The 22,610-nt window shown below is 52.3% G+C and overlaps 1 protein-coding gene across 7 annotated transcripts in view; it reads right to left on the bottom strand.

The window, feature by feature from the left end:
• Nucleotides 1–289: 289 nt before the first annotated feature.
• LOC143428844 (putative receptor-type tyrosine-protein phosphatase mosPTP-1) overlaps nt 290–22,610 on the bottom strand; it is a 293,117-nt gene continuing 270,796 nt past the window's right edge. Inside the window, exons 7-20 of one of the 7 annotated variants that reach the window (XR_013102478.1) lie at nt 11,238–11,438; nt 10,446–10,726; nt 9,636–9,892; nt 7,624–7,919; nt 5,115–5,344; nt 4,919–5,044; nt 4,652–4,824; nt 4,283–4,574; nt 4,042–4,213; nt 3,841–3,965; nt 3,468–3,745; nt 3,258–3,393; nt 2,617–3,179; nt 290–2,257 (exon numbers count right to left, since the gene is read on the bottom strand). Coding sequence is in view for 6 of the 7 variants with exons in the window: in XM_076904027.1 (XP_076760142.1) it covers nt 2,712–3,179; nt 3,258–3,393; nt 3,468–3,745; nt 3,841–3,965; nt 4,042–4,213; nt 4,283–4,574; nt 4,652–4,824; nt 4,919–5,044; nt 5,115–5,344; nt 7,624–7,919; nt 9,636–9,892; nt 10,446–10,726; nt 11,238–11,438; nt 16,165–16,342 (3,213 nt within the window). In the remaining variant the exon portion in view is untranslated. Of the gene's footprint in view, nt 3,180–3,257; nt 3,394–3,467; nt 3,746–3,840; nt 3,966–4,041; nt 4,214–4,282; nt 4,575–4,651; nt 4,825–4,918; nt 5,045–5,114; nt 5,345–7,623; nt 7,920–9,635; nt 9,893–10,445; nt 10,727–11,237; nt 11,439–16,164; nt 16,820–22,610 lie in introns of those variants that run through there. The other 6 variants (XM_076904027.1, XM_076904021.1, XM_076904023.1 and 3 more) reach the window with 6 other exon arrangements.

Genomic DNA, 22,610 nt, shown 5'->3' with positions numbered 1-22,610 from the left:
AAGAAATATTTCTCTGCCATCCCCGCGAAACCGCAACAACTTCGCCAGAGTATTCGCCTCCTATCTTTCCGACACGCGAACTACACCTAAGTCTTAAGTTTTAGAATCTTCCTTCGGGATCCTTCAAGTATCGACTCGAAATTGGTATCGATCGATATCGATACAGATGCGTCTGACAATGCCTGCCTGATGTTAACCACCCTTCGAGAGCACAGCGAGGTATACACACTCGAGCTGTGTCACATCGAAACCGCCCTCCCAAACTGTTGCCACCCCTGCTTGTCTCTGCGCCCCCGAAAAAGTCGAAACGATGATCTCGTTGTAAAATGTCTTCGATTTCTCGTTCAATCGTAATCAGCCCGAAGGAAGCAGCACGGTTTTAAATAGATTACACAGAGTCTTGGAACCGATAACGAGCTTAACAGTTCGTTCGGGTTACGATAAAATACGTCTTATTAACACGGACACGATTACATACATGCACACACATATATATATATATATATATGTATACTTTTGTTAATTTTCCACGCCTTTTCTTCGTTACTCTTCCACGTCGTCGATCGATTAATTGGCAGTAAAAACCGGCAGACGATTGATCGTTCCCTGATCGCTAACCGCGCGTATATAAGATGGTAGAAAAACACGTGTAGAAGATAGATCAGAGGTGTCGCGGTTCACCTGGCAGTTATCGTTTTCGTATCACATGAAGTGCGATGACCCTTAGCGTACGCGGAAACATGTAAACCCGATAGAAAAAATGATCTCGCGGCGAAGGAACTCGTGGTTAGAAAAAACGATACGACAATGTCAAATTGCATTCTTGTGCTCTTTTTTTTTTTTTAAATATTTTTCTTCTTTTTATATATGTATATGTATATATATATCACAATGAAAGTCTTCGCTGGATCGTACTATTTCGGACACAGCGTTACTCTAAAATCTGCTCGATCGTCGGTTGATAGACACGCGTCGATCGGAATCATCTTCGATATCACCAAGCGCGAGTTCTGCTATCGGAAGTGGTTAATCTGGTTAACTATCGAACACCTCGGATTGTCGTCGCCGTAGCTTGTTCTCTCCGTTCTTAATTTCTGTCGCGTTTCGACGCACGATCGGGCAGGCTGAATGACGCGCGTAGTTCCTTCTCTTTTGTCCCGTAATTAAAATCTTACACGTTAAAAATCGATTACGATGCTAATTAATTAGATCGAGGGGGAAACAGACGGATCACGCTCGCTATCATTCTCTCGTGTCTTGCCCGCGGACGTGAGACGCTCGCAGGAACGGGTTTCGCGTTCGCTATCGGTTAACTATTTTCCATCGAGTTAATTTACAGAACGACCTGAGCTGCGATTCGTCACGATTTGCCACCATTCTCACCGGTCGAATGATTAATCGCCGTGTTCTCGCGTCTGCACGACTTCGATCGCGTTCCCACGTGATATCCCGCTCGGTTCGCCCCGTTACCTTTTACCAGCTGGTTCCGGCTCGAGAAAGTCGAGTAGACGCGCGACGACGCGACACGTTTACGAGCGACGTTCGGATCCTCAATTCCTTGTGACATTGCATGTTCGTTGCGGCGAAGAGGGGCGGAAGAGAGAAGAGGCAACGGGAACGACGATGAATCCAGATCCTCGATCGCGATGGAGGTACGAAAACCGGGATTCGATTAGTCGAATCTTCGGTGTGAACGATGAAACCATGGGGACGGGGACTTAAAACGAAACGAGAGCGAACAGAAACGATTCTTTGGTAAAGAAGTGGTCGAATGATCCAACTTATATAAAACGTATCGCACGTAAATGTATCTAGACGTGTATGGTACGTGTGTGATCGCGAGTGAGGCGGGTGTAACGCGTGTGTGCGGGAGTGAGATAATGTGTAAGTGTGCACGTGTGTACATATGTCTGTGTATGTATGTGTGTGTATGTACAAGAAACGAGGAGTGTACACTTACACGATGAACAACGTTAAACGAAGGGTCCAGCGAGGTGGCGTGCGTTAGCAAGTGATTGTTTTGGCACCCAGCAACACCGGAAACTGGACCCCGAATTATCATTTCTTCCCTATTACCGCGTGCACGCGTACCCCCTGCTCTATGCTCGAGAGGGTTGTACGCGTACACGCGCGCCGACTAATTACTTATTTACACTAAAGGTGCTCGAGAATCCTCTTTAGGCTGATCCAAGGATCGAGTCGCCGTTCTTCGGTTTGTGCGAAGTCGCGTCCAATCTGGAACTCCTTACGCTGTGGCCTGCGTGGAGGATCAAAGGGGAAGGGGGGGAAAAAAAAGAAAAAGCACGTTTATAAACACACTCGTGACACTCGTGTCTATCTCCAGGCTACCACTCGACGAGTATAAGTAGCTCCTAGAGCTTTCAGCCGCGAAGTTGATCGTGCGTACTCTCAGTACAGTGGAACTCCATTTATCTACTTGTTATTATACGAACGATAGAGGGGGGATTCAGGATAAATAGAGCCCTACTGTTAATCGAAGGGAGATCTACGTGTACATCGTACCGTTTGCATTAGAAGAAGCTCGAGTCTACCGAGATCAGAATCGGGGGCAATCATTCTGGAAGAACAGAGGATTCGCTCGAACGGATTACTCACAGAATCAGGATTACACTTCGGGCAGTGAGGAGCTCGATCGGTTACAGCGGCTCGGACCGGTTCGAGGAAACACTGCAACCGAAGATCGGCAGGCATCATTGAGGCAACATCTTGCAGCTAGACTCCATACCCTCTGGTCGCATACGCATGCTGCCGTTCGTCACGTAACCGTTCGCGTCGACGATCACGGAGACGCTGCCCGGGTGGTTATGGTAGCTTACGTTCCGATGGGTCATCACGATGTTCTTCTCGTGCTCGTTACCCGCGTGGGTGAACATGCAGCTGTCGCTGCTTCTGCTGCTGCACGGTTCCATCGAGTGGTCCACCCGTATCGGAATAGCGTAATCGGACATGGAATTCACCTCCACTGTCGCGTATTCTCGGACGATCGACGATTTCGGAGAATAATCCATCTGCATATGCTGTATCGAGGATGTGGGCACGTCCGTAGGGTCTGTTATGGTGGATACGTGGCCGTTGGCCATCGAGTATAGGTCCGGTTCGTCGTGGGTCTTGGACGACAGCATGGTCTCCAGGCATTGGTACAGCAACGCGTAATCCTCCTGGAAAAAGTACGCGAAACGTGTTGCACGCAGGACTGGATAATGGTAACGATTGCACGGACGCGTTTCGAAATGTACCTTTGATCGAAAGACTCCGGGTCGCTTCATGTACAACAGCTTCGCGTACATATAAATATCGGCGCATTTTTCGAACTCCAGCTGTTTGTTCAACGTCGTGAGTAGGATGAAGATTGCAGCCTCGACGCCGCCGAACCTGATATCGATAATAATCAATGTCATTCCTATGAAATGTGGAACGGTTTAATGAAAATCTGTGGGAAATGTCACCTGTCCATCACGACAATGGGACCGTTTTGGTAGTCCCGATACAAATCGTGGATCAAAGTGACCAGGGGTCGCGGATTGGTGTTGTGCGGCCAGAAGCCAGGCTGAGATCGGGGTCCTTGGACGATTTTGGCACTCAATTCGTAATCATCTTGCAGAGATCGAACCGCGACCTCGCGCAGAATCATTCCGCTCGCGGTTTCCTTGATCCCGCAGAATCGGACGCGAAAAGTCTCCGACTCTAGGTCCTTCCCCTCGGTGGGCCAAAATTCAGGATACTCCTGCGAATTTTACCATTGCGTTATCGGGTGTCCCTCGTTCGTTCGACTCTTTTTTTTAACCGTATCGCATAGCACAAAGTCAAAGCTCGACCTACTTCGTCGCACTCGGTCAGCATGACTACAGTCTGCGCGCTGTAATCCCACATCATCTGCCAGAACTCCATGATCGTGTTCTCCATTGGATGTTGGGTGATGATGAACTCGCGATTGCGATGGAAGCCTGGAAACGAAATAATTGGTCGTTGCATTGTATTCAAATGTACGTTGACCTCGAGTGATTCGGAACGATCGCTTACCAGCGATCCACGTAGCGTTTATATAGTCACTGCCATCGATTCCAGGCTTCGGCGTCAGGTGAACGCGAGCCGTCTCGATCGAGATGACGTCCTGATTGCGATTCTTGTGAAGGTTGCACGGTTTGATCGCGGACACGAGGTTGAACTCTTTCGGTTTCCACGAAGTTACCAGCTGGAGGAACGAACAATTGTTACATACCGTGTTCCGTCTAACAAAGCATCTAGCTAGAACGAACGGTACCTTATATTGCGCTTCAAGGTTGTTCCACGCGTCGATGTTGGCGTTATTAGGACTCAGCATGTCTTGAACGTATTCCAACAGATTGTTCGCGTCGATATTGGTTTCACCGCTTTCGATAGCCTCTTGTAAAGCGTGGTGTATGAACACGTACTGCTCCTCCGTCTGGACCAGGAAGTTCCGTTGGGTGCGGATGTGTTTCAGGAATCCAAATACGTTCACCTCGTTTTTGCACTTGGCCTGCTTCAGCATGGCGTCGATGACGATGTAGGTACCCGTGCGTCCGACGCCAGCGCTGAAAACGGAGCTCGTTAAGTACGTTAGTTTGAGTCATCGCGCGTATCGATCCAATTACTCGACATCAATCTCCACCTGCAGTGTACAACGATCGGGCCTGCATCCGGGGGATTGGCATTGGAAGATTTCCGGATGAAGCTCAGAACCGGCAACGGATGCTCCGGTACTCCATGATCAGGCCATCCAGTGTAATGGTACTGCCAGACGATACGTTCGCCCATGTTGACTCCGTTCTTCCTCTTCTTCACCTGAAAACGTAGTAGACAATCGACTCGTGGAATTACGAACAGATAATACTTTTATCGACAGTACCGTCGCGCCTCTTCTTGGAAGTACACCGACCTTTAGGTGACGAATCTGAAGGGTGCGAATGGTGTACGTCGCCATAACGTCCTCCCTTAACAGAGTCACTTGAATGTAGCCGTAAGTCTCGGATCCTTTCTTAGGCCAGTACATATCACATTTTTTCTATAAACGTAAAAGTGAAGTAGGGACGATCGAGGGCAATCGAAATTCAGATACGCAAAGAAACACTGACAACACTTACGCGGCCACGCTCGACAAGGTTGGTGATCATGACGACGATCGACACCCTCTGCTCCCACACCATGCGCCAGAATCCATCGAAAGTCGGCGGCAACGGGCCCTGTGTGCCAATGTACGCGCGAGTACGCTGCCAACCGTCGATGTAGTTCGCGTTCACGTAATCGTGGCCCTTCTTCGGCGGCCCTCCGCCGCACGATAGCAATTGCACGCGGGTATGATCATCTGCGAACAGACAGAGGTCCATCTCTGAAACTGTCACCCGGCAATCGAGAACCTCGCGCTGCCAATTTAAATATTCAAATGGTCCTTTAATCGTATTCAGTTTGTTAACTCTTAATGATTCACTTCGGGTGATAATCACGCGACGCAATTTCCATATTGCGATTATTTCACTCTCTACTATAATATATTATAATTATTAGATAGCTCGTAGTTTACTCTCATTTTAGCTTCCTGGAATCGTTGCGCTCAGTTAATGCAAGTCATTATAAAATTTCAAGCCCGCGATTCCAAATATATTGCAAATCATTACCCTTTTCATAGACCCGTGCAGCCAATTTCTACTGTTCCCACGCGATGCTTCGACATTAGCATATTTGACTATTTTGGAATACTGAATAATCAGTATAATACATCGAAACGATAATACACCGATTAGGGGTTGATTTTTGATTTTCTTTACTTTCCACTGGGACGTTCGAGTGCCCCGTTATCGGTGACATTTTAGCGCGCGAGGCGTTCAATTAAATTCTGAAAAACCGCGAATTTGACGTGGCTCGTCGATCGTCCAGGTGATCGTCCCACGTCCCTCCGTCGTCCATCGTCGTTGATAGCCATTAACGAGCAGTGTCGCGAAACATCTGTGACCTCGTTGTCGAGCTCGGCTGCCGGTCACTCGCATTAAAACCGAACGAGAGCAGCCCGTAAATCCGATAATATCGCGGAGGATCAAGGCGGCGTACTCGCAGCATCGCGAATTTCGAAGCGGGCCGTCCTGTGACCGTGCGAGCCGATTTCGAACCGATCGAGTTCGTTGGCTTTATCTGGACGAGGCCTGATACGTTATCGCCGCGAAATCGCGAAGGATTTTCATTTCCGACATTTCCAGATAGTCCGATGGACCTTATCGCGACGGAAGAACGACACCCGAGTGTCTAATTCAGCGTGATTGCTTCGGCTAGGTGAATCGCAACTATTTTTAGTAACGCTCGAAGAAGAATACATTATCATTAATGTTACCAGTCGCGACGGTGGAAAATGTTTGTTTCCCGAACGATTTGAGGCCGATCGACAGGCCTTGGGGCCTTCGTTTCGCCGTACGACGAGTCATTATCGATCGTCAAACACGATGCGCAACATCTAGCCTCATCGTCGGTCAATAAAGATTAAACGAAGATCGAGTTAATCTGCGTACAAACGAAGGAGGCGTAACGTTCGCCGTGTGACACATTTCGATCGGTTCGACGTGGCGAAGAGGCGGCGAGGATTTTTCGCGCTCGCGGGACGGAGAACCCGTTTCCCGTACGAAATAGAAAGCGAGCACGGAGCGCAGTTTCAGCTCTCTATTGGAGGCCGGTTCTACGCGAGGCCGAGCGACGTTGCGACGATTGCGGACTTCCGATACGCGCGATTACAATTGTCGCGTTGTGCGGGAATTCTGTCGTCTGTCGCGGCGCGCGCGGAACCTTCCGCGAGCCGCGCGTTCGACGACGAACGAGCGAAGGAACGCCGCGAATGGTGGGAAACCTTGAGGAAACGGAAACGTGCCATTGCTCCGAGTTAACCGCGGAATGACATCGTCGCAGTTTCCGAGCGCGTGTAGAAACGCGCGGCGAGCTCGCGTAGATTAAATATTAGCCTCGGCTCTGAAAACGGCGCTCCTTTTAAAATATCGCTGGGACAACAACTGCGAGGGCGATAGCGGTTTCGTCGAGCGACGGCTGTTGTTACAAAGTTGATCGATCTCCAGAAGAAACGCCGGTTCGCCATTGTACTCAAGAGAGAGAGAGAGATAACGCGCAGTCCGCGGCACTCGGACTCGGGAATAAAATTAAACCTCGCGATATACCGCGACGATGAAAGGGAAACTCGCTCAGAAATAGAAGCACGATGCCGGTGGGCCGTGGAAAAGAAAACAGGGGCTGGCCAGAGCCGGTCGAAACCGCGCGCGCTTCGGTCCGCCTAAAGTTTTCCACGAAACGCCGCTCCGTTTCTCGCCGGCGTTCCCGAAAATGCCCGTTTAATAATTCAATTATACGCGTATATGATAATGAAGTCGCGTACGATAAATACAAATGTACGCGATACAGCGTACCGCGCGATAATATCTAATTCGGGCCAATCAGGGCGTACATTGTTCGAATAACTGAATATTTAAATAGGAATTAATTATCCGAATATTATAATTGGTAATTAATTGTCTTATACGCGCGACGGCGCGTGAAACCGGATCGGATCGAGAACGGATCAACGATATCCCCGCGGCGGTTCAGTTTACTCACAGGCCAGTATGTTCAGGTATCGGTTCTTCGTCTTGTTCTCGACGTACTGAGAGTTCTCGGCGGTGAACTTGCCGCTCTCCGACTGGATGAACTCGTACTCCTTGCTGAACCCGATGTCACCGTCCGCGTGGAGGCTCGCGACGTGCTGGACGAACTTTTGGATGGCGACCGCGGTCCGCTCCCCGTCCTGCTCGGTGTTCTCCCATTCCTGGAGGGTGGGCACGTTGCGCGGCGGATAGTCGAGGAAGTAGTACGCGGTGTGGAAGCATTTCCTGAAAATTGGCCTCAGGCAAGGCCTAATGAGTTTCGATATAAGCATGCATTCCAAACGAAAACGCAAAACAAACGTAACGACGAGGGGGGGAACGGGCGGCGGGAGTTTGAGGAAGGTGTGGCGGTGCAGGAATGCGACACAGGTGTTCGCGAGTGTGTGCTCGACAAAGCGCGTTGGTACACGAAAACGCAACAAAATCGAGTGCGATAGGAAGGAAAAAAAAGAACCGAGACGCGGGACGCCATTGGTTTCACCTAGCCGCGATACTGAACGGAAAGAGGACGCGGGAAACCTGGCATGGCGTCTCGCGTTCACCAACGATTCACGCGGAGGAACCAACCAGCTCCTTCTCTACTTTCCTCTCGTTCTTCCCTCCTGGAACTTACAGTTCGAGGAACTTCTTCATCCCGTCGACGCGCTTCTCGCACTATCCATTCTAAGACGTTCCGCAGAAAGGTTTCCACGATCGGCTGAGCAAGAGCGGGATCGAGGCGAACGTTCCTCGAATAGAACCACGGGCACGAGAACCGCACCGTCCGTGACCCAGAAACTGTTCCTCCTTCACGAATCGTTCCGTCGCGAGCGATACGATATCACGATCGGATCGTGGACGTGGTTGGGCATGTTCGGACGACTTCGACAGAGCGACGCGGAACACCAAGGGATCGCACGAGAGAGGACACGTGCGCCCTCGCGCACACCACGGACCGAACGTGTTCCTCGACGCGTGTACTCGCTCGACGAGCGAAGCGCGACTATTCGGCTCGCGATACGCCTCCGTACGACTAAGAAGCCTTACTCCGTCGTTCTTACAGCTAGCCGTTATCGCGGACGATAAGGGGTTAACCGACGAACGCGAACGAGGAACTCCGCGGGGACCAAGGAGAGAGAGAGAGAAGGGTTACGTACACACGAGGCGGGGAAGTGGGACGGTGGATCTTCAAGAAGCACCTAGAACCGAATGTTCGCCGTTCGTAAGGCCGAGCGCACACTGCCGCCTCTTATCAGCGACAATACCGTGTCCCGAGGACCGCAGGGATATTTGCGAACGCGCACTTGAAGCGATACCGCGATTAACGTCGGACGAAACTGTTCTCACCGAACGGAGCAGAAATCGTTGGCCAACGGGAAGCCCAGGCTTACCGCGTTCCCCGTCCCGTTAGCGACGATCGAGCGCGGTTGGTTTAAATGCCTGCCGCGAGAGAACAGAACCGGGTGGACCGATCGCGAACGCTCGACGAGAGAGACTGACTGCGTGCCTTTTAATACCGCCTGACTGCACCGTGGAACGTTTGTAATTCCACGATGACGAGCGAACGCCTATTATCGCTTGATGGGCCAGAGGTATTGTATCTGCGAAGCTGAATGAGTGAATGGGACTGTGGGCGGTAATCGCGTGAATACGTTGGGCTTGCGAGGCAGGAATACCACCTATCCGAACCCTCTTGCGTAACAATTCATAAACTACGCGCACCGTGATTTCTCGAAGACGTCCGCGCGATCGGGGCGTAACTTCGGCCGATCTGAACGCGGCTTAAGAAGAATCTGGCAGCAGTTCAGTTAACCGAGTCCCGTCCGACGGTTTGTGAGTTAGTACCGCGCAAGAGGGCACCGATAAATTCTTGCTCCTCGTCCTGGGCGATTGAAAAATGTGCGACGGGTGCGCAAAGATACGAACGAGACAGACGAAGCGTGCAAAACACAGTGGTACAAAGAAAGGTAGACGACAGATCCTCACTTCCATAGGACGAACGACGAGATCATCAGCATCACCGCCAGGCAGGCGCAGATCATCCCGGCGATCACTCCGCTGCTGAATCCTCTGGCGCTGTGCGACAACAACGGCGGCGCCCTGTTGCAATCGCGAATCCCCCGCACCTTCTGCGGGATGGAGCCATCTCCGCGTATAATCAGCCGATTGTCGATTGCGCTACGCGTGCCACCGCGCACCACGATTTCGTACACGCTGTTCATCGTCAGATTGGGTATTATCATCTGCAACAATCGATCGAAACGTATTCGTACCTGCATCCACGTTTCGTACATGCATCCACGTATCCGTGGTTCAGAATGCTGGTAACCGTACGCGACGACTCGTCGTTTCGGTTATCGTGAAATTTCAATGTGGAATTCCACGCGATAAAAGACAGCCCGTCCGTCCGTAGCGTTTCCGGCAGGTCTACCCTCGATAACGCTTTTCAGTCGCTCGAGGATCCGCGTCAGCTGAGCGTGTCCGCTTCGAGCGACTCCGATATTTACGCGCGACGATTTCGTGTGAAATACCGAGGATACGTGGAGATAAGAGAGCAGCCCGATTAGCCGAGAAAACGAAAGGTTCCCGGAGTTCCGGTCTAGTAAGCCTTTGAAACTGGCTCGCACTCGGCGAGCGTATAGCATCGCGTGTAATAACTCAGCCATTCACAGTGAAAACGCGACAGAACGAAGAAAGTGAGGCGAGACCGTTCGTACGTGTATCGTACGCGACTGTTGGCCGGTGAAGTCTGGTTGGCGGAGTGAAAATTATCCGCCATCACGCGCAGCAACGTACCGCGCTCTCGAGATGATTCTTCTCGGTCATCACTTCGATCTCCTCGTAACGCTCCGCGTTCTCGATCCGATAGTTGATGAAGTAGTAGTCGATCGAGCCCCAGAAGATGCTTGGCCTGGCCCACTGGATGTAGACGGAGTCGTGGGTCGGGCAAGTGACGTTCAAGATCGAGGGTGCGCTGGGACCGGAAATGTCCGTGCGGCGGATTATGTGGTCCGAGGGTTCGCCCTCGTTCTTCCACGTGTACGCCTTCACCCATATGTTGTACTCGGTGTACGGTTCTGGAAGTAGTCGGACCATTAGTTGGCGAAGTTCGTTCCATGACTGGACGGGAAGGAATTTCGTGTTTAGATAGGCCGAGGAACGTTTTCTCCTTATCGATGATACATTTAAAGGGGGAAAGGTGGTGGCAGAAGTAAACGGCCGTCAAATATTTCTGCGCTTTCTATTCGTACGTAGCGATAAGAACGGAATGCATCTTGCGAGCCATATCGAATTTATGCTTGATCGTACGAACGCCAGATTCCAGCGTCTCGTTTAACAATGAATTCACCTGCAGTCATCGAGCACGAATACACGACTCAGCGCGTCGATAACAGTCCCGTCTTATCGCCGTACTAAACACACCGCAGTCTCTTGTTCCTTTATCCGAACAACAATTCTCGAAACAGATATTACCAAGCGCGCTCTGTTTTATTCATAGCTTAGCCCGTGACGACGGGAAGAGATCCACGATTCGCGAAGGGACCCGGGAGGAAGCTGTCCCCTATTTTCTATAGAATCTGTACTCACCTAGTTCCTTTAAAACGAATTCGATGACTTGTCCGTCGTAATCCTCGGACCTGTACATCTGGACGTTCGTGTAGTTGGAATGCATATAGTAGATACGATAACCGGAAATGATACCATTGGCGAACTCAGGCTCGGCCCATGACAGTTCGATGGTGGTGGAGGTGATGCCGTGGGACGAGAGGTTCAATGGTTTCGTTGGCACTGGAAAAACAAGCAGAGGAATTCGATGAATTTTTACCCCTTCTCGCGTACATTTTCACCCCATGGTGACGTACGCGGCGCGCTTTAATTAGTTCGATTGACTCGAGAGCGTCGAGGAGGATCCCTGGTAGCCGATCGTCGGAAGCGACGATTTTGCCATACCCGAGGTGAAGCACCGCTCGAAAACGCGCGGCTGCGTAAACAATTTTTCGGTCGATGCACTCGTCCGGCTCGTGCCGGTTCTTTTTCACCGGCCGGCTCATCATCTTCCGAGGTGGCTTTCCAATTTCCCGTGCACAAAGACGAGAGCTAGCTAGCGACGGCCAAAGTCTGAATAATTAATTTCGCCTCGAGTGTCTTCTCAGACCCCTCGCGCCGCGACGAGTAACTCCATAGACACCGTTCGTTTTTCGTACGAGAGAGCCGCGGCGGGCCTCCTCCACGATCGTGGCTACCAACTTACCCGCTAACTTCTCCGCGAGACGCCATTCTAAAGCGTCTCGTACCAGCCGAGGACTAGAACTGGATCAAATTTTATCGCGTTTCTCCTTTCGAAACGTCTGAGATCCTTACGCCGGAGAGACGAAACGATCCGACGTTTGCATGGCCTCGCGATTCAATTTCCTCGAGTTTCAGCAACGAGGGTGCGCGCTTGGGGTTGGCCCCGGAGGAGACTCGCACAGGGGCTCCTAACTCCGTGCAAGAAGTAGTCGAGTTCGAATCAGATCCGGCAAACGTGATAGACATTCGGATAAGTGTCTCTTTATCGAAATTTTCGCCTGGGATCCGAGCGTGTTTCCGATTTCAAACGATACACAAGCCAAACCAGATATCAGACGCGGGGCGCGCGGACTTCGATCGTCCCGGCTATACCCTCCGGTGCTTCCCTGTAACGCAATACTCCCACGCGTTAATGTAACGTTAGAAGCGCGAATGTTAAGCGCCATCCATTCTCCAAAGTGTTCGAACGGCGCCATCGCTTTCACGGATGGCTGATCGTGGGAATAATTAATTTCGCACCGCCGAGGAGCGACATCGAAGCGTCGTAACTATCAAACGTACCCAATAATCGAACGAGACGGAACCACAGAACGCAATATTTATTCCCTTAACGCGATCATCTGTGCAGAGTATAGAAGAATCTCATTGAAAGGGCGCATTCACGCGGCTGGTCGCGTTTCACGCCCACCCTCCACGTCCGGGTTCATGCATTTTCGCGCACGCGACGACATTTCCATACCGTTTCGTCGCGAGAGCGTCTCGTTTCACGCGGAACTCCACCCTCGCTCATGGCTTTTCTTCGCACCCTGAAAAACCGAGCTCGAGCAGACGAGCGTACTCTCTCTCTCTTCTCCTGTTTGCGTCGCGTTCGCTAAGGGGTGGGTTAGGAGGGTGGGACGAGGTGGAGAACAGGACACACAATCGGTCGCGAAAGCCTTTAGAATTCGTAGCCGAACCGTGTCGCGTCGCGACACGCGACCGCTGGTAAATGATCGTGTACGGACGAATAGGCAAGGTCGACCGTGTGATTCCGTTCGTCGACTGACTGCGGAAAAGTGCCGCGGAGAAAGGAGAGAGACTCGACCGGCTCGATTACGTCGAGGGCTTTTCCGGGTTGCGCGAGACCACTGGAAAACGTTTTCTCCCTCGTTTCCTCGTCGATCGAAGGCCTTTATTTGTTGTCTGTCGTGTATTTATGCTTGATTTATATCGCGTTTAATTGGCTGGTCCACGTAGCGCGGCGATACGAGAGATTGTACGGTGGTGAACGGCGAACGTTTCATCTGGTCTTCTTGGGTGTCGTTTACGAGTCTCTTCCGCGGTTCGATGTAATTGACTGGTTGGACTGGTGTCAGAAAACTCTCGTGCAAGGCGTCTTATTTTATTATCTAATGAAGTACACTCGCAGCGTTTTTTAATTGGTAATTAAAAGAGCGCGTTGCACGCGATACGCGAATGCTTTTGGTCCAGTTCTTTTTCTCTTCACGTAAGTAGCTCAGCAGATACTTTCTTTCGTAGTTGGATGCGATTCACTGGTTAGATTACCGTCGGATAATGCAGAATAAATAGAAAATTCTCATATATTATAATATACACGCGTAGCGGTTTGATTCTTATCGTTTGGTTTTCCATTCAGCGTACGGATTCACTCTAGATCGTCTTGGCGAGAGAGAAAATGGCCCAGTGAAACAGAAAGATGATATCCGGATCGCGATGAGACGATCTGCCACGTAAATGGTAAGCGGCTGTTAGTTTTCAGTGCCGAAACGGTTACCGTTGCGAACGCTTGGGTCCATTCGGTTCTCGACCCGTAACAGACCGAGTACAGGCGAAAGTGGCTTTATTAGGATCGGTTCGCAATGAGTAACGGTGGTCGAGTGAAAGGAACGATCGATAAGAAAAACGGCATTTCGTTGCAGCTACCTGCTTCGCGTAACATGGTCCTCGCGTTTCCTGGACGGCAAGTTTATGAACTTGAAACGAATTCAACGCTGACTCTCGAATCGGCCGCGTTATCGAAGCCACCAGCAGCACCGTTGCAATTTCGTCCTCGAAACGGTGCTGCGGCAAAAACGTTCGCCGTCTAAACGCAGTTTCACGTTGGCTGACTCACCGCGCTCTTCTCGTGATCATTGATCATTCTATTCGAAGGATACCAGAATTCTAAGATCGAGCAGCGCACGCTCGTGTTTCGGAACGTGAAAATGCTAATTGCGAGCCTGATGTCTCATAACTCGGGAAATGTGTTCGTTGCGTTATCGATTCCTGTTCCTATGTTAATCGATCGTACTAAACAGTTTCGCATGATCAACAAAGTACGAGTCTCATCGACGGTGAATCATCTGCAACAGAACGTATCGTCGAACAAACATCGAACGTTGCGTCATCGTTTCTTTTGCTCCAAAGTTCCGCGCGGACTCCTGAAACGCCATTAATTTCAGCTCGCGCCAAGCGAAGCGTCGAACGTTCGCACCGCGACCCTCGATCGGATCTGAGCAAGGCGATCCTCGCAGGGCGAAAGCCCATTAAGGGGCCATTAATTCGCGACAAGTATCGATACGCGCATTTTTCGAACACGCGAGTACGAGTCCACGACCTTGGGGACCGCCACTCTTCGCGGGTAAAAATAGACGCTCGTCTAGATGCCTCGTGTACGAGCAACGTGTCTCGACTTCCAAAAAACGGCCGAAAACGAGAGAAAAAAACCAGTCCGCGACCAGTCGAAACGCGCGGATCTCCATAATTTTATACCTACGCTCGACGACGTAAGGTCAGCCGGTGCGCGAGGTTCTTGCAACCACGCGGCGAAGGAGTCCGCGTTTGCACGCGGATCACGCGTGCCGCCAATGACGATCCGTGAAACAGGGTTGCGAAACTGGACCGATACGATCGGGAAAAAACATCGAAATGGCAGGTTGGCTAGTTTTTGCCAGACCCCATCGTTTCCAAACCCCTTTGGCGCCGGACCTTAATTTCGGATCGACGAACAAGTCGCGAATCGAAGCACGCAATAAACGCGCGATCCACGGGAGTTAAGATCAAGCCTCCATCGATCGTTATCCAGCGTTCCAGAGATGCTTAACGGAAAAGTGACTAGCTTCTTGACGGAGGCGGCGTAGAATCGAATGACGATCTGACGTCGAACGAACTGTGTAGTCCCGTGGTCGCGCTTCGGAACCTGATCGCGGAGACCCGGAGGAAACGCGACGCGGTGTTTTCATGGCTTTATGACAACGCGTACGATCTCGCTTACGTAACTGGCGCGTAGCTGGTTAAGGCTCGCGTTTGCGGAGAACCAGGGCAGTCTGAAGGAGCGAAGGGGACGCGACCAGCGATAGCTGGACAGGCGGTTGTGAATTCCGCGAGAGAAATGCAACGCGGAGAGCCTTGCCGCGGCTCGTTCCCCGGAATCGAGACGGGAAAGGAAACGAACGATACGACTGCACGCGACTGGAAAATCTGTTACGCCGCGCGGCGATTATCGGCAGAGATCGATGGAATTTCCGAGAGATATTTCTCGGCTAGCTGTTGCGAGCGCGATGGTTTCACTTTGGGATTCTAATCGAACGCACCGCGTCAGCTGCTTGAAGCGACGCGAAGCCAAATAAACGAAGTCACCGCGAAAATCTCCGATCGATTCGATCGATAAATTGGGCGAACGCGGGGGTCACGCGGATGCCTCGCTGGCGTTTCTTTTAAATCTTCTGTTCCCGCGAACGTTAAATTTACAAGTCATGCTTCCTGCAAGGAAATATCCGTCGATAAATTCTCGGACGTTAAGCGCATCCATAAATTCTCTCGCGCTCCGAGTAGTAGCTATATACGTGCATCGGACGGTGCAACGTGACGGGCGGGGCGTAGGGGGCGAGTTCATTAAAAAGTCACCAATAATAAAGCATGCTACGGAGAGATTTTATTTGTCGGGGCATTACTGTGTCCTGGTTTATTTATCGCCGCCGGGGAATCGCTACGGGATCAACGGTGCCGGCAATTAATCGAATAAATTACGAATGCTTTTTACGCCTCTTTCTCTCCGCCGCGTCACGGCCGTTTTTGATACTTCCTGTTTCGCGATGGAAACTCGACAGAAATCCAGCGGCACTCGGAACGCGTTTCGACCGCGTTCAACGCTCGAGAGAGAAAGAGAGAGAGAGAGAGAGCCGGTAGGCCGCTCCCTGCCGCGATCCTGAAAATACTCCGTTCTATCGAACAATTTAGGATTTACCTCGATCGATGTCGGTGTCGTTCTCCGTGGAGGAGGAGACTGGCATCGTGTACGTGGTCTGCTCGTACGTCTGCTCGTCCGTGTACGCGATCGGGTCCGCGGACGCGAGCAGTATCCGCAGTATGACAGCCACTGCTGCCGCGAGTTGAGCGGCACTGGCTATCCTGGCCCACAACATTTTCGTATCGCAGCTGCTGCGGTGATGTCGAAGAGGTTGCGGCTATTGGCACACGGGACGTCTCTCACCGGGCTACTTCGCGAATTCGTCCATCCTCCTCGTTACTTGCCGGCGTTCTCATCGTGCTCATCGTCCGCTCACCCTCGGGACGGTAGAACGCGCGGGCACGCACAGAAACCACGGGAACAGAAACACGCGACAGCACGGTCCGCGTCCTGAATCGAGCCTTCGTGAAAGTTCATTGCTGTTTTCCCCGCGCTGCGCGTTCCTCGCCCGTGCGGCCGCGTTACATCGCGGGCCCCTGGCCCAGAGGGAGGAACCGGCACGGTTTCCGCCGTCTCATGGCACCCTGCGCGACTCTCCTTTCGGCACTGCTTTCGACCGGCTCCTTTTAATCCCTCTCTTTATCCCTTCGAACGAAGAAGAAGCGGCTCAAGTGGCGAAAAGGAGTCCTTTCGACGTGGCACGGTCGCGCATAACACCTGCGCGTTTCACCCTTCGCCGGGTCGCTTAGGGCACCCCTGCACCTGCCGGTACGGACGAAAGCCTGCAGGGTAGCCTTCGCAGGCTTCGAGCCACAATGGGCCACGGTAAACGTCCTTATCCAGAACCCACCGAGTTCGCGTTCAAACCTGGTCCGTTTCGAGCCCAGCAGGATTCTTCCTCCGAGGACGACGTCGTCGGACAGCGGCAACGATGGCGTACGGGTGGCAAGGGAAGAGAGCCTATCGGACGGATCGATCGGTTGGCGTGTGCCCCTTCGTTCGACCGAAGGAATAGGAAATTGCCGAGGCGTATCGAGCACCGAGGATCGAAGCTAACGAAGCGGTGATTGCGTTCGCGCTGCATCCTCGTGGCCAGATACACCTCCGCGGCCGTGCACGTCCGCGCAACGTGACCAGAATATTAAACGTGGCTCGAGATCGAGCTGGCCAGAGCCTATCTAGCCTAGCTTAGCCCAATTTGGTCTCTCTTTACCGGCGGACTGGCTCTTCTTCTACGTTTCTCTCGCTCTCTGTTCGTCGTACGCGCGAGGCACGTGGGAATAGACGGACGCGCGGCTGAAGGGAGGAAAGCAGAGAGGAGGGAAAAAGTGAATTCGATCGTCGCCGGTTCTCGGGTTCGCGCGTTGTCCTAATTGCGTCGTCGAGTGCTTCAATTAGTCGGAATTATGACCTCGATTGTTTCTCGTCGCGAGAGAGCTACGATGCACCGAGGAAGAGGAGAGGGGCGGAAAGAGCGCCGGTAGCAACGGGTCGCGGCAGCGACGAGCGCATCAGCTACGCCGGCTCGGCCAGCAATAATTACGCGGGCCCCTCTCGAACGTTTTAAAGCGGCTTCCCCTTATATTTTTAGTACGTCAAGACCGAGGGGGCCACGCGGAGGGAGGAACGCGCGTCTCCACGCGGCGTGTCGGTGAGATCCAGCGGCGTTTCTTTCGCGCGACCGTACAAAAAAGCCCTCGAAAGCTGCCGGGCGAGCGCGGAACTGTCCTGTCGGTTTCTGCGTTACGCGCAAATGGCCACGTTTTTGTCCGACGAGTTTCAACGAGCCAGGATAACCGTGGATGTCGTAACACGGTAGCAGCCAACTTTTGCAACCCCCTAATACCCTCGTTGAACGGAATTCTCGCTTCCGCTGGACGCCTCGATTCGGCGTTAAACGCGTAGAAAGCGCGCAGCTACGATAGGGTTCCGTGTGAAAAGATCTACGCAAAACAGGCGAGCTCGACGGAAGAATTTCCCCGGCAGTGGGAAAAATGGCGGGTCTGGGAACAAAGGGGAATTGTTTACGTTCGATTTGGATACGAGCAAGCGGACGAGTCGGCCGATTATGACTCAACGATTGCGATATTAACCGAAAGTTTAATCGCAGCAGCGTTGCACGCGTGCACGAGCACCGCGGCGAGCCTTGACATTTACACGTCACGGAGAAACTCCGTGGTCTATGCGAGTCGCGGGTTGCGTGAAAAATCTTGAACGGAAAGAAACCCGCCGAGAGGGGCTATCTTCGACTATTCCGGTCGATGGGATTAGTAGACGCGGAAAAACGCTTCCGCTGATCTCGGATGAAAATTCGAGTTCCGCAATAAAGGATGACTCACTGGCCTGCGACGCCTCGACGCGTGCATCTATACAGGGTGTATCATAACCAACGAGCAACCGTTCAAGGGTAGGCCAAGAAATTTCGCGTAATCCTACGAGCTATCTGTTACTCCCCGCTTTACTCTTTATTTAAATGGTTAACCTCGCGTAGCGTTCTCTTCCATTTCTGGCAGAACTGTTTAAGATAGCTATCTTCTATACGCGCGTACACAACGCTGCGTACATTAGAAGTGATTTATAGAACGTTATGAAATACTGTTTACGAATCATCCTCAAGGCTGTACGCGTGCGCAAGATATCAAACGCGTATGCTCGTGAAAACACTACCGCTCGCATTTGCTTGTATAATAGTATAGGCGCTGTAGAGGAGAGGCATTAACGAAACGTCGCGCATAAACGATCGGCAACTTATCGTCGATTTCCTGGCTGCTTCCGTTTCGCGAGAAAAAACAGCAAGTTCTCGAGGGCCTCGCTCTTAAAGAGAGACGGCTGCTGCTTCCGATTCCAATATCCTACCGCGACGAGAAATATCCAATTCCGCCGCTGGGTCGCCGGAAAACGTGGAAACTCGTATTATTCGCCGAGCGTATTTGCATAGGTCGCTCGCACCGATGACACCGCGTCCGCGTGTGCGATCCCACCGATCCGGGCTGCATTTAAGACGGAATCGATTCGTTCCGCGCGAAACGTGGCCTTTTCGGCCAGACGGACTCAAGGGTGAAGGGTGTTGCCCTTTGTCTTCGATGGTACTCGGTTCGCACCGTGCACGCGGCCGTGCACGCGTAACAACTCCACGTACTGACGGCGAATTTTCCGCCACTGTGCCGAACAGAAAACCGTCTCGACGAGGTTACGTTCCATTACACGCGACCGGCGAAGGCCGATTAAAGTGGACTGCGTAGCGAACACGCTACATTTGCGGACACACAGAGCCGGAATAAATTATTCTAGCGGATGACATTGACACGTATTCCGTGAGAGACGCTCGACGTGCGAGCGGATCCGTTTCTTATTTCTTATTTACGTAGCCGCGATTACGCGCGGGCAGGGCGAGAAGAAAAACAACGGGGAATAAAGAAAACGAAAGCGCAACGGGAATATATCTGTCTGTACGTGTATCGCGCGGTGTCGACGCACTTTAGGAAAACAAACACGAGAACGGTCGCGTTTAAGGAACGATCGGAGCGGCGTGCGAAACGGAGCGACGACGAACCGAGAGAATTACTCCGATGGGAGGATTCTGGGAGGACTCGTCGAGGAGGATTCGATCCCTCGAGGGACACCATCGCATGGCCAATTGAATGCACCGTTCCACCGTCGTTTCGGCACCGCGCGAAGAGCCCTTCACGCCATATCGACCCTTCGACCTCGAGCCACGATTCCGCCCATACCGTCCAAACTGCGGATCCTCTCTGCAATCTCTATACCTGCTCGATCATTACCAACCGATCCTCCCGCTGGCTGCTTCTTCAGGGAAAACACACAGTGCAGACACACTGCGGCGGTGCGCGCCGATATCACTGGAAACTTTCTCACACTAGGCGTCTCACTGGCACTTCTCGGCGAGGCGTCGTCGTTCGCGCGGCGAATCAAACGCCATTTCGAATCGGAGCGCACCTCAGGATCCGGCGATCGCCCGAGGACGTCGATGACGATGATGGGCAGCAGCGTTGCGATCCTACGAGAGCGACAAAACCCACTGGGCTCCTCGTCGAGCAGGAACACGAAACGCTGGCTACGCACACCACTCCGTGGCTCAACGAGAGGCACGACCACCACTGTGCACGACGACGTTCACGCGCGTACGGTAAACCGTGACTCCGTTCTGTACACGCTCGCAACACCGACTTTGCTTCCAGTCGGCAAGAGAGCCGGACGGGCATGCACAGAATGAGCGTACGGGATCGAGAGAGACAGAGAGGGAGATAGACTACTCACGCAGACAGGTACACACCGTTCGAGGAGGCACGACGGGACGTTTTCTCTGTGTACGTGGAAAACGTGCACGTACGTAAGGGGATGGAGCGACCGCGCGCGCACACCGACGACCCGCTCACACTGAACTGAGTCAGAAGCCGGTATACACGTGCGCCCGGCGATGTGCGTGAGAGAAAGAAAGGGTGAAAGAAGGAGGGGGGAGGAGAGTACACGAGAGAGGGGGGATTGTGTGTGTACGTCACGTTGCACGTAGAGCGAAACGCGTCACACGGTCGCGGGAGAAGAAGGCCTGTAGGTGTGGGTACGCGTCGCGTGTCTGTGTGTACGAGGCGGTCGCGTTTCTAACCCGTTTCCCTCGGCCGTTCCCGCTTATCGCGTCTTCTTCGCGCCCAAGAGACGAGAGCCGACTTTGTCGTATCGCGTTCGCCACGTACCCCGGCCACTCTTCTCCAAGAGGCACGCTGGAGTGAAAAATCGTGGAAAATCGATCGTGGAACGAAGAGAGGCGCGCCGGTGGCGACGACCGAAACGGCGTGGCCAGCTCCCTCTCTTCGCTTACCTGCCTTTTCCTCTCTCTCTCTCTCTCTCTCTATCTATCTTTCACCCTTCACTGTTTCTGTCTTCGTTCTTCTTTGTATCCCTGTATCTTTCCATCTTCATTTCTGCCTCTCTCTCCCCTCTCTCTTTCTCTCTCTCTCTCTTTGTTCGTTTTCTATGCCTGTCTACCTACCAAACATTTCCATCTGTCCGTCTTTTTCCTTCGTACCCACGCTGTCGTGCATCCTCGTTCACTTTATTTTCCCGTCCCTTGCCTTTCCCTCGTGGGAGCTTCCTTTCTCTCGCTTGCAATCTGTCCGCTCCTCTCTCTCCCTCTCTCGCAGGCTCTCTCGGTCGTTCGCGGCCCCTGGTCTGTGTACCAACGTGTAGATATGGATTTTCAGGCAGCTCCGGAGACCGGGAAATTGGCGCGATCGCGAACGGAGCGACCGGCGCGATGGCGAATCGCGAATCGGCCTTGATGGCGAGAGATGGATGCTCGCTAGCTGCTCGTATGACTCACGGGGCGAAGACGACGCCGGATAGGTCACTGAAAAACGCGCGGACGGCCATGAAAATCCCGACTGTGCCCTCACTCGAGAGCGAGACCGCCGACCACGACGTACACAACGACGACCCGCCGCTCATGGACGACCGAGAAGAGCAGCTGGAAACCTGCTGGCGACCAGCCTTTCAGGGACGTAGAATTCGATCTTCGTACCACGTGGCCCATAACTGTCACTGTACGGAACGTGATTCGAGTTGCGGAGTGTATCTCCGCGATCTTCCGGATAAGAATCGCCGTGGTGGCCCCGGGACATTATCACTGGAGCACCATCGGCGCCACGATCGTCGCCATCGATTTTCCAGATGTCGCCTTATTTTCACGAGCCTTACTCTCGAACAATCCACGTTTCATCGCGGAGTTCGATGGTTTTCGATATAGTTGCGCGAAAGTTCAAAGATCGCGAAGGGAGTGCTCGTTTCCCGCTGCCTTACGTAAGCGGAGGCACCGTGAAAAGCGAGTCGATGTATCAAGACTGTAGCTTCTTATCGGTAACTAGTCGATGGATAGATTAAATTGATAAGGTATGCTGATTGCGAAGTCTTAGTGTTGCTTTTCCACGAACTCGGAGTGGCGATGCCGTAATCGAAGACGCGGCGAGGGGAGAGAATGATAAAAAGATAGGGGAAAATGGTTGCAGAACGCAGAGGCGATAGAGCGATCCCGTGGGATATATGGGCGTGTTTGTATCGGTATCAGGCTGGTTAAACGACAATTCGCGCGAGCAGCGTTGAGGCGTAATCCTCTGGTAGCCTAGTGTAGGAGGACTGCGACAGGTTTGCGGTAAAGCGTTTCGAGAGTTGAAACTCGGCGAGGGCAAATGTGACCCGCAACAGCCACAAGTAAGAGGGGCAAAGTTGAAGACCGTACGGAAATCAGGGACGTAGTTAGAGACGGACGAGCCATAAGGAGAAGCGTAAAGAGATTCGATCGCGACCGAAATAGCCAGCGATTTGCATAAAGTCCTTTCTCGTTTCCGTCTGTTTTTCACGCGTGGAATCGAACGTATCGGAAATCCGAACGATATCGTCGTGTCGTTTTTAGAAAGATTATACGCTATCTCGTGAATGTTACGCCGACGAGCTTTATCAGGCTTTCGCATAATCGTTCGGCTCGAGTGATA

Source organism: Xylocopa sonorina, chromosome 11 (assembly GCF_050948175.1).
Source record: "Xylocopa sonorina isolate GNS202 chromosome 11, iyXylSono1_principal, whole genome shotgun sequence".
Classification (NCBI taxonomy): Eukaryota; Metazoa; Arthropoda; class Insecta; order Hymenoptera; family Apidae; genus Xylocopa; species Xylocopa sonorina.
The sequence above is the reverse complement of the archived record's forward strand: the minus strand, read 5'-3'. Positions and strand labels throughout refer to the sequence as shown.